The sequence below is a fragment of the Carcharhinus amblyrhynchos genome, chromosome 19 (assembly GCF_965287045.1).
Source record: "Carcharhinus amblyrhynchos chromosome 19, sCarAmb.v2.hapA, whole genome shotgun sequence".
Taxonomy (NCBI): domain Eukaryota; kingdom Metazoa; phylum Chordata; class Chondrichthyes; order Carcharhiniformes; family Carcharhinidae; genus Carcharhinus; species Carcharhinus amblyrhynchos.
In genome coordinates, this window is record NC_137342.1 from 38854757 (window position 1) to 38867085 (window position 12329).

Genomic DNA, 12329 nt, shown 5'->3' on the forward strand with positions numbered 1-12329 from the left:
ATATTAGTCCTGAAAACTGATTTTCCCTCAGCGACCACAGCCTACTTGAGGAAAGTGTTCCAGATATCCATGAGTCTTTGAGAGAAAATTTGTTCCTTGATTTCACTCGTTTGTGAGGTCTATCCCTATTTTTCAATTATTTCCCTTCATTCCGATTCCCTCATCAGAAGAAATTATTTCTCCGTATCTGTGCTGTTGACATCTATTTAGCTTTTAGCCACTCAATTCAGACTGCCCCTCAGTCTGTTATTGTCAAGGGAATGCAAACCAAAGTTTATGTTTTCTGTCCTTGTAATGTAACTCTTTAAACCTCAATTTTGATTTGATTAATTACTGTCACATGTATTAACTTATAGTGAAAAGTATTGTTTTGTGCATGCTATACGGACAAAACATACCATTCATAGAGAAGGAAACGAGGGAATGCAGAATGTAGTGTTACAGTCAAAGCTACGGTATAGAGAAAGATCAACTTAATGCAAGGTAAGTCTACTCAAAAGTCTGACAGCAGCAGGGAAGAAGCTGTCCTTGAATTGGTTGGCATGTGACCTCAGACTTTTGCATCTTTTTCCCGAAGGAATGAGATAGAAGAGAGAATAACCGGGGTGCTTAATTATGCTGGCTGCTTTGCTGAGGCAGTGGGAAGTGTAGACAGAGTCAATGGATGGGAGGCTGGTTTGCGTGAAGAATTCACGACCTTTTGTAGTTCCCTTGTGGTCTTGGGCAGAGCAGGAGCTCTACCAACTTGTGATACAACCAGAAAGAATGCTTTCGATGGTGCACCTGTGAACATTGGTAAGAGTCGTAGCTGACATGCCAAATTTCCTTAGTCTTCTGAGAAAGTTGAGGTGTTAGTGAACTTTCTTAACTATAGTGTCGGCATGGGGGGACCAGGACAGGTTGTTGCTGATCTGGACACCTAAAAACCCGAGCTCTCAACCCTTTCTACTTCATCCCCATTGATGTAGACAGGGACATGTTCTTCTTTACGCTTCCTGGAGTCAACGACAATCTCTTTCGCTTTGTTGACATTGAGGGAGAGATTATTGTTGCTACACCAGTTCACCAGATTCTCTATCTCATTCCTATACTCTGTCTCATCATTGTTTGAGATCTGACCCAATATTGTTCTAGTGATGTCCCAGTTTTCTCTCCATAATGAATAGAAATGAAGATATTACCAGTGGCTCTCTGTCCACCTCACTCATATTACGGGGCTGTCACAATGTTTTCATTGTTGCATTTAAAACTATCGTCCCCCTCAGGTAGCCAGACAAAGTTGCAGAGTGGTTTCAAGAAGATTTATTAAAGACTCTAGCTATAGGACTTCCAGTTAAGTCATCAAGGCCAGTCAGAGTGCAGAATTCAGAAATACACAAGCAGTCAGAGTTTCAAACTTGATTACAGGTAATCAGCATATACCAATAAAAGCATAGGAGTTACCTCTATCCAATCATAGTTATTGATTAAGGTTATATCATGCATACATAAGGATATAGTTGTCCAATTATAACTTGTGTATGTCTTCGTAATTATATCACCAAACAATGATTGCTATATCTCTGTCCGATGGTATATCAACCTCCCTTTCCATTGTCCCTTGTCTTAATGGATAAACAATGAGCAGCACATTGTTCAATTGAATGGTCCTTAATCTTTACCTGGGTCTGCTTTGATCAAGACCTGTGGTTTTCACGTTTTTTTCCTATGTGACTGAGTTTAGCAGCTTCAGTGAAATGTGCTTTTTAAACTTGTGTGATTATTAACCCTTTCACACATCACCTGTCATCTGAGATAGAGACACAGCAGGTCCCTCGGAGTTCCCATACACAGCATTGATGCTAATTTTATAGTGAGTCTCAGGCTTCAGGTTTCCAATGTGGTAAGACAGTGTGTTGCGATCCACATATTCAGTCTGCGTAACACCTCTCCCTAGCAAAAGAAAAAACACGTTGAAATATGAGGACTTTGGGACAGATTCATACAGACTCACTATTACTGCAGTCAGGTCAATGCTTTGATTACATAGAACTCAATAGCATTTACAGCACAGAAACAGATTATTCAGCTCTGCACATTTGGGTCAGTATTTACGTTTCACAGTGGCAACCTCCATCCTCCTTCATCCAATCCCGGTAACATATCCTTCAATTTCTTTCTCCCTCATGCATTTTATCCAACTTTTCCTTAAATGCAGCTTTGCCATTCACCTCAATTACATTTTCTTGTAACAATTCCATGTTATAACCACTCTCCAGGAAACAAAATTTCTCCTGAATTTCCTACTGGATTTATTAATGACCATCTCATGTTTATGGTTTTTAATTCTGATCTCCCCATCAAGTGATGAAAACATTTTCTCTCTGACTACCTATCAAAGCTTTTCATGATCTTACAGACCTCTATCAAGTCAATCACAATCTTCCTTTTTTTAGAGCAAAGATAGGCACTTCAGGTTGATTGGCCACGCTAAATTGTCCCTTTGGTGTATGGGTATAAAACTCTTTGCCACAGAAGGCTGTGGAGCCAGGTCTTTAAGTGTTTTTAAGACAAGATAGATGGGTTCTTGATTAATTAGGGGATCAGGGATTATGGGGAAAAGACAGGAGAATGGGGATGAGAAAAGTATCAGCCATGATTGAATGGCGGAGCAGACTCGATGGGCTAGGTGACCTAATTCTGCTCCTATGTCTTATGGTCTCATAAGTTAGGGGAATTATTGGGGTAAATATGTGGGGTTACGGGATAGGGCCGGGATAAGATGCTCTATTGAAGAATTGGTACAGACTCATAGCCTTTTAAACAGCCTTCCTTGGCATCCAAAAGCCGCTGTTGGTGTCTTTAAACTCTTTTTCAGGCCCAACTGCTGTTAGCACACTCCCCCAAAATGAAAATCCCATCTTTGTTTGCACTTTGACACTAAGCTGGAAAATTTAGGTTGATTGTTTCTTGTTCTGGAACTCCCAACCAGAGGAAATAGTTTCTCTCTGTTTTACCCATCAACTTCTTTAATCGTCTTAAACATCTGGATTAGTTTTCCCTTTAATCTTCCACACTCAACGGACTGCAAATGTTACAGAATCCCTCAAAGAAGCAACAGTGAGGACAGATAGAAGAGATATTGTGGAAGCAGTTAATAAGAATTTAAGCAAATAGGTTAGATAATGTGAACAAAATGATTCAGCAACAGTAATCATTGCTTGCAGCCACAAATAAACATCAGAGAAATCACCAACAAAAGATGTCCCTTAGCCACACAATTTAGAGAGACAGTTTCTCTTTATTTACCTGATGTTGGGCTCCATGTTATCTGATACTCAGTTGCTCCAATAGTAGTACCCCACACCACAGACACTGAGGAAGTGGTATATGTGGTTACTCTGAAGTTTGATACATAGCCAAGTGGAACTGCAATACAGAATAAGCCATCAGTTAATTCAATTCCCCAAATATTCTATGTCCTTCCCTGGTCCAAAAGGCACCACCTCTTTCTGGGGTATGGTTGTACTGATCATGTCTATTTGTGTAAGTGGTCATTGTGAATGTAAAAAGCAAGAATATCGCACTCCTGGGAGTTAGGTATCATAGACCAGCTACAGCCTGTACTCATCTAGTGTCCCCACATACTCCTTTACAGCACTATCGTGAGTAATGATCAGGAATGGAAAATCTTTTCCGTGGAAACATGAAGAACATGGCCCTGTCTACATCAATGGGGATGAAGTGGAAACCATCAAGAACTTCAAGTTTCTACGTATCCAGATCATTAACAATCTGTCCTGGCCCATCCATGCTGACACTACAGTTAAGAAAGCCCATCGATGCCTCTACTTTCACAGAAGGCTAAAGTAATTCAGCATGTCAGCTACGACTATCACCAATTTTTACTGATGCACCATAGAAAGCATTCTTTCTAGTTGTATCGCAGCTTGGTACAGTTTCTGCTCCGACTAAGATCGCAAGGAACTACAAAAGGTTGTGAATGTAACCCAATCGTAAACCAGCTTCCCATCCATTGACTCCATTTACACTTCCCACTGCCTCGGAAAAGCAGCCAGTGTAATCAAGGACCCCACGCACCCCAGACATACTCTCTTCCACTTTTTTCAGTCAGGAAACATTTACAAAAGTCTGAGATCACGTACCAACCGACTTAAGAACAGCTTCTTCCCTGCCACCATCAGGCTTTTGAATGGAACTACCTTACATTAAGTTGATCTTTCTCTACACCCTAGTTATGACTTTAACACTATATTCTGCACCCTTTCCTTCTTCCCTATGTGCTCTACGAATGGTATGCTTTGTCTGAATAGCACACAAGAAACAATACTTTTCACTGCATCCCAATATTTGTGTAAATAATTTATAAAAAGAAAATCAATAAAAAATAAGTTAATAAGTATGAAGCAGTTTCTTTTTAGGGTACTTTTAGATCACAGTTTTCTCAACTATGATCATGTTTGCTGGTTTCTTTCTCCTAGTTACAGATATTAAAACAGAAAGCTACATTTGGTCCTTTTTAATTTCTGGTTTACATCAACACGTGAATGAAACTGTGATAGTGGACAAGCATCATTTGGATTGGCAAAGAAAACAGACATGACAGTAAGGGCTTGTAGCATCTGAAACTCAGATGATTACAACAACCGAATGATGCACTGACCACTATCATCCAGTACACATACATAAAACCATTGCTATCCCAGGCTTCATTGGAAAGTCTTAGTTCTGAAGGTCCACATATCTCATGAAGATCCTAACAGTTCAATATTGATCTGTGTTATCAGTTCCACTGTCTTCCATGTTTCCAATTTAGATCCTAATAGCTTCCCCTGTTGTGCCCACATGACACTTCGTTTGGATTCTGACAAGTTAGAATGTTCCTTGCACCTTTGTGAAGAATTCTAACTGTTTATGTTTACAACTTGTGTCGCTCTCCTAGATTCTCCTGATTTCTGGATTTATCTCCAGGGCATTCCAACCTCTCTCCAGCGGAAGTCAGGAGATCTCCCAGCTAGGCACAAAAATGGGATTTTCATTTTGTGGCAGGTACTAATAGGAGTTGGGCCCGCTGTACATGAATAGAGTTTGGACATACCCACAGGGGCTTCTGGATGCCAAGGTGAGCTGCTTAAAGGCTTAACTGAGTACTTAAGTATCTGACCAAGGTATTGGGTCTATGGTGTACCACAATCTCTCTCCAATATACGGATGAATGACCCACCATCTTAACCTTTCTCCGATGTATCAGATGAACAGCCTATTTGCTTCCAATATTCTGATGGGTTGCACTGATTGTGTCTGCACGTGAGTCTAAGTAAGGAAATTCTGAAACAAAGTGAAGTAATCTGGCTCCATCAAATTCATTCTTGACCCATCCTTTGGCCCATCAAACCCATCCTTCCACAGTCCATACGTTGAACTATGGACCACTCCATGCTTTTGATATTCTGCGAAAAGCTTCTGAAGGTGAATGAAGCAAAGCTCTAGAATATGCAGAGTTCAGAATTGTAACATGATCCTCAACAAGCACGTATCTCAGCTAGAGTGCAGTGGAGTGGTAAAGATTGGGAGCTTCTACAGAGAAAGCGAGAGAAATCATAACAAATATAAAGCCCAGTGACCAAATTCATAATGATCTAGAACAGGTTGGATTCTTCACTCCCACATGGCCCATGAAGATTGAGGGGGGGAGGAAGAAAATAGAAACATTGTTTAAAAATAGGCTACCACAATGTAAGAATATACATTTTCATAATGCAATAGCAAGAATGGATGCAAAGCTTACTCTTTTCAATTTAACACATCTGGTGTGCTAAATAAAGTTGCATCTTTATTTATCCATTATGGACATATACTCCATCTTTTCAGAGTTTGGGTGGTCTCGAAAGAGGGAACTAAGCAATTCTTACTTATCCCACAGAGGAAACCAGCTAGGAGTGGGACCAAAGTTCAAAGAGCCAACATAAGTACGATGGCATGAATGGCCTTCTATTTTGCATTATGATTCTAGGAGGTTGACAATGTGAGAAATAAATAATGCCATTCTGATGTTTGAGATTGGAGTTGAGAGACACTGATGGATGGAATACATCGAATTAACTTCCTACACTGACCTTTATCTGACCTGGAAGTCATCCAAGACTTTCATAGGAAAGTGTTCCCAATAACATCTATAACATCTTTCTCAGAAGGATATTATCTTCATGGCACCTGGAAGGATCTCCCCATTCCATGTTAACCTGTAAAGCAGTTAGAAAGTGTCGTCGGTGTCACTCACTTGTCTTCACAGTTGTTGTTATCCCAGGGCCAACAACAGAATTGAAGACGACATAAAGTGATAAGACGTATTCTGTATTGGAAGCCAGATGTTTGAGTTGATGTGATGTTGTGCTGCTGTTCACAGCTACTTGCCGGGGTCGGTCTCTCCCAGTGAACTCTGGTAACAAGGAAACAAAGTGTTAAAGCAAACATCGCCTATTGAACATTAACAAAATAAGACCTTGGGGCTCAATTGAATTTTAATTTCACCTGTTCTCAGAACATCTTGGAAAAGTTTCAGCTATTGCCCATCCCTAATTGCCCTGTGAAGTTTATTTATTAGGCTTACATTAACACTGCAATGAAGTTACTGTGAAAATCCCCTAATTGCCACACGCTGGCACTTGTTCGGGTACACGGATGGGGAATTTAGCATGGCCAATGCACCTATCCAGCACATTGTTCAGACTGTGGGAGGAAACCGGAACACCCGGAGGAAACACACTCAGATACAGGGAGAATGTACAAACTCCACACAGACAGTGACCCAAGCTGGGAATCAAACCCGGGTCCCTGGCGCTGTGAGGCGACAGTGTTAACCACTGTGCCACCATGTCAGCCTCAAGGTGCTGACCCTCTCCTTGAATGTCTACAGTTCTTGTGCTATAATAACTCCAGGAGTCAGGTGTAGCGGAACAGCGCTTTATTGTTCAAAAAAAAAAGCAAAAACAACAAGCCTATGGTGAACACTACAGGTCCTAACTGGGCCAAGCAATAGCGGACTCAGTCAGGGGCCTGCTTTATACAGGGCTCAGTATACAAGCTCCACCAGGTTAGTTAATTGCTAATCATCAGGGAGCTCGTATTCAACAGATCCTATAAGGAAGTCAATCAGTGATTCCTCAGGGGGTTATCACATGCTTCAGCCCCGGTTAGGCTCTCTTGGGCTTCATGGCTCTGGCTTCTCTCAGGCCCCCACTCCCTCTCAGATCCCCACTCCTTCACTCAGCCCCCTTCCTATACTCAACCCCTACTCCTTCACTCAAGCCCCCGCAACCCCAGCTCATTTGCCTGAGAGCTTAAATAAGTATTGCCAGCTTGTCCAATCTAAGGCTAATTTCTCAGTTCATTGGTTGTTGATAGGTTGACTTGTGCCTTGAAGGCAATTATGTCACTTTATTGGCTACTGAAAGGCCCACTAGTCAACCTATCAATAAACCAAGTGAAACAACTGTCTTCAATTGGTCAAGCTGGAAGGGCAGCTTTTCAAAAAAATTGAAATGGCAAGACCTACTACAGAATCCCTGGAGGAATCCTGCAGAACCCAGTCTGGGAAACACTGGCATATGGAACTACATGGAATACGGAGCATGGAGACAGGCCATTCGACCCAACTAGTCTGTGCTGGTGTTCATTCTCCGCATGTTTCCTCTTCAATTATCTCATCTTAACCATTCAGCGCACATTTCTATTTCCTTTCTCACCAATGTTCATCTTGTTTCTTTTTCGAAAGTATCTACACTATTTGCCTAAACCTCTTCTTGTGGTAGAAATTGCCCATTTTCTAAACACTTAGAGAAAAGGAATTTCTCTATATTTCCCCGTTTGATTTATTGGTCACTATTTTGCATTTGCAGCCCTTAGTTTAGGATTCTCCAACAATTGAAAACATTCCCTCAACATTTATCTAATTGTCCAATTCATTCATAATTTTAAGAGCCTCAACCAAGTCAAGAGCCTCAACCAAGTCAAGAGCCTCAACCAAGTCAAGAGCCTCAACCAAGTCAAGAGCCTCAACCAAGTCAAGAGCCTCAACCAAGTCAAGAGCCTCAACCAAGTCAAGAGCCTCAACCAAGTCAAGAGCCTCAACCAAGTCAAGAGCCTCAACCAAGTCAAGAGCTCACCTGGCTGAGTCCAGTACCTAGGAATAGGCATCTGTCCAATCCTATGGGTGATATGGGGAACTACCGAGAGGACACAAGTAAGGAAAGAGTGGTGCATCTCCACAATTAAAACAAAGCTAACAAACTTGCTGTTCTCAAATCAAGCCAATAACACAATTAAAATCAATGCTTTCCATGGCTCAATTCACAGCAATGTATCCAGTACCTGGTGTAGGGCCCCATGCCAATCTATATCCAGTAGCACCGGTGACAGCATTCCAGGTGATGACAGCACTGTTTGTAGTAATGGATGATGCTCGCAGAGTGTGGACAGAACTTGTCGCCACTGAAAAAATACAGAAGCCAATAAGACAAAAAAGTAAAAGACATAGTTCTTACTTATTCATCAGTTAATACCTTGTGGAGGAGGCAGGAGGGATTTTATGGATTCCACAAGTACAGGAAATGTCACGTATGGGATGACTTTAACTAGACAGGATGCAAAATTTCTATTTCCCAGTGGTGGCGGGTTGAGCTGCTGTGATAAAGTCAGTGACATGTAAAAAAATTACATCACCATGTGGTGGGATCATACTTCAATACATTTGCATGCCCTGAATGCTCCAGAATATGAAACAGTTTTCAATAAAATCCAGCCTCCAAGATAAAAAAGTCAGTGTCACACGAGAATCTCCTAACATCTGGTTCAAGATCATTTAGAAGTGGTGTGTAGCTGTCAACATTGTACAGTTGTATGTAAGATCAGCACGTTTTTCTTGTTTAATTCTACAGCCTGGCACACAACAAAATTCCAACACTTTTCTCTACCTTCACCTGGTAATGGGCTTGGTCTGTGATTGGGGGCGGGGAAGTGATTTCTCTGGTCTATGTATCTTTTAATTTTCACTTACACAGACTCCAAGAACAGGATCCATTCTGAATTCTTCTTGGAAAATATATCTCCATTGCCCAAGAGATTGGATACTGGCACTGTGACTGGGATTCTTCATATTACAGAGCTCCTGATCTTGGAAAAACTGTGAGGAAGCTGTTGCTATTCCTAATGACCAGTTCAAAAGGCCAGTTCAGTGCATCACTTGCCAACTAGACCACGTTTGGCCACTGGAAAACCTGATCCTCCATCTAAGAACTTTTTCCAATGAAAGCTTGCAAACATGCCCACACAAGATTGCCACATGCACTTTGGACACATTCTGCTGTGGATTCTTTGTTGTTATATAGCACTGATATAGCAGCTTTAACATAGCAAAATGTACCAATGAACTCCACAAGAGTGAATATCAACCAACATGACAACTGGTCACAGGGCTATTCGGTGAAAGATTAATTTTAAGAAGAGTCTGAAAGGAGAGAGATAGAGAAGTTTTGGGAGAGAATTCCAGAGATTAGGGCCCAGGCAGCTGAGTGTGGGGTCAATTAAGACTGGGAATGTGTAAGAGGCTTGAACTGGAGGTGCACAGGGACCTCAGAGGGAGATGACAGAGACAAGGAAGGCCGAGGTGAAGCCATGAAGGAATTTGAAAGCAAAGATGTAAATCTTTAAATTGTGGCACTGCTGGAATAGGGAGTCAACTGTAGGCCAACAAGCACAGGGATAAGCACAATGCGCAAAACTACAATTTCATTGTGTGCTGACAGAAGATTTAGTGCAAAAAGTACTTACAAGTCTTAATCTTCCCAGAAACTACTGGGCCTTCGATATCACCAAAGATTGGGTTGACAGTTACAGTGTATTCAGACCCAGCCTGTAGACCTTGGATCATATAGAACTGGTAAGAATCACCCAGATTGACATTCTGCAAGTCTCCCTCTGTCGATAAGAAAATACAGCAGCAACGATGATCAGACTAAAGCTTAACATTCAATAGCTTTAAAGACTTTGTATAGAATTTGTTTCCTTTCACCATGTCAGTAAACATTATTGTCTGCACAAAACATGTCCGCGGAACAATCTATTGACACTGTTAACAAAAGCAACTTTATTATTTTGTCCTTTCCTTTACCCCTAAACTTTGAATTTTTCACAGCCAAGGAGGAACGTCACCACACTGTCTAAAGTCATTACAGAACTTGTCTACTGACCAAATTAATCAGAATAATGACAGTGGATTTCTTAATACAATTGTTGTTGCAAATCAGGATTGTTAGTCTTTCAAAAATAATTCCTATTTTTTGGGCCCTACTGGTTTTATATTGACGAGTATTTGTTTTCATGTTCTACAGAATTAAATTAAAACTGGTAAGCAATTTTTTTTATTCATTTGTGGGACATGGGCGTCACTGGCTAGCCTGTATTTGTTGCCTCTCCCAAGTTGCCCTTGTACCTGAGTGGCTTGCCAGGTCACTTCAGAGAGAAATTCAGAGTCAACCACACTGCTGTGTGTCTGGAGTCACATGTAGGTCTGACCAGGTAAGGATGGCAGATTTTCTTCCCGAAAGGACATTGGTGAACCCGATGGGCTTTTCTGACAATCAACAATGGTTTCATGGTCAGCAATAGATTCTCAATTCCAGACACTTGTACTGAATTCAAATGCCCTCATCTGCTATGGCAGGATTTGAACCCGGGTCCCCAGGGTTATGGAGTTAACTTTGGTAATGCCATGTAACCCAGAAATAATGCCTCATAGTGCCAAAGTCCCAGATTCTATTCCAGCCTTGGGTCACTATCTGTGTGGACTTCGCACATTCTACCCGTGTCTGCGTAGGTTTCCTCCAGGTGCTCCAGTTTCCTCCCACAGTCCAAGGATGTATGGGTTAGGTTGATTGGCCATGTTAAATTGACCTTTCGTGTCAGGGAGACTAGCAGCGTAAATACGTGGAGTTACGAGGATAGGGCCTGGGTGGGACTGTTGTCAGTGCAAGTTCAATGGGCCAAATGGCCTCCTTCTTCATTATAAGGATTCTATGTTTATATTTTATGATAAATTTAGGAATGGGGTGGCTTCAATGGAAATAGAAATGGACTAGCAATTCTCTATTGCATGTTTTACACTACTGCACAAAAAAAATCAAAATTTTCCCCAAGATTTGTTATGCATGAGGTGCTATTTAAGACTATAATAAGACATAATAGCAGAAGTAGGCGATTCGGTCTATCAAGCCTACTCTACCATTCAATGAGAACATGGCTGATCTGATATGATGATCCTCAACTCGACTTTCCTGATTTATCCCCATAATCCTTTATTGTCTTACTGATTAAAAATGTGTCTATCTCAGCCTTGAACATGCTTAACAATCCCACCTCCACAGGTCTCTGTGGTTAGAACATTCCACAGATTCACTACTCTTTGAGAGAAGAAATTCCTCTTCACTTCCAGTCTTAAATGGGCAACCCATTCCAATCAAGAAAATATTGAATGAAATGTCCTGGATAGATCAGTACCCACAGTTCTAAGAAATGCTCAGAAACGCTCATTGAACAGAAGGTAAGTGCTCTGTCCATTGACAGAGTAATTACTCTGCAAGGAATCTTTCTGGAAAGAGCTCCCTGGCCTCTCTCAAGTTGCTGCCTTAATTGCAACAAATCAAATCAATCCAAAGAAACACAGAGTCCCTCCCAGATACTGACAGAGGGTCATATTGAACTTGAAACATTAACTCTGTTTCTCTCTCCACAGTTGCTGCCAGACCTGCTGAGATTTTCTGTTTTTGTTACTAATATCCTGAATTGGATGGCGAAAAGGAGATCCCACACGGCAAGGATGAAACTTGTAAATGAAATGTCCAACAGTATTTATACAAAGAATATGTTTTCAGAACAGGAGGGTTGTCCTGGGGCTGCATGGTGGCTTGGTGGTTGGCTCAGCTGCCTCATAGTCCTAGCAACCCGGGTTCAATTCCCGGCTTGGGTCACTGTCTGTGCGGAGTCTGCATGGTCTCCCTGTGTCTGCATGGGTTTCCTCCCACGGTCCGAAAGACATGCTGTTTAGGTGCATTGGCCATGCTGAATTCTCCATCAGTGTACCTGAACAGGCGCCGGAGTGTGGCGACTAGGAGATTTTCACAGTAACTTCTTTGCAATGTTAATGTAAGCCTACTTGTGACACTAACAAATAAACTTTAAAAGCTGTAATAGGTACTGTAAAGCACTTTAACACAAAAGTTGTTATCCCAGCTTACATCAGTTAACTGATAGCTGTTCACCAATGACTAAACTTG

General features: G+C 41.4%; 1 protein-coding gene across 1 annotated transcript in view; it reads right to left on the reverse strand.

Annotated features, from left to right (window-relative positions):
* Window positions 1-12329, reverse strand: part of col7a1l (collagen type VII alpha 1-like) — a 131978-nt gene that overhangs the window by 72918 nt on the left and 46731 nt on the right. The window contains exons 11-15 of the mRNA XM_080207870.1: window positions 9829-9975; window positions 8371-8490; window positions 6281-6439; window positions 3289-3408; window positions 1783-1926 (exon numbers count right to left, since the gene is read on the reverse strand). Coding sequence (XP_080063996.1) covers window positions 1783-1926; window positions 3289-3408; window positions 6281-6439; window positions 8371-8490; window positions 9829-9975 — 690 coding nt within the window. The remainder of the gene's footprint in view (window positions 1-1782; window positions 1927-3288; window positions 3409-6280; window positions 6440-8370; window positions 8491-9828; window positions 9976-12329) is intronic.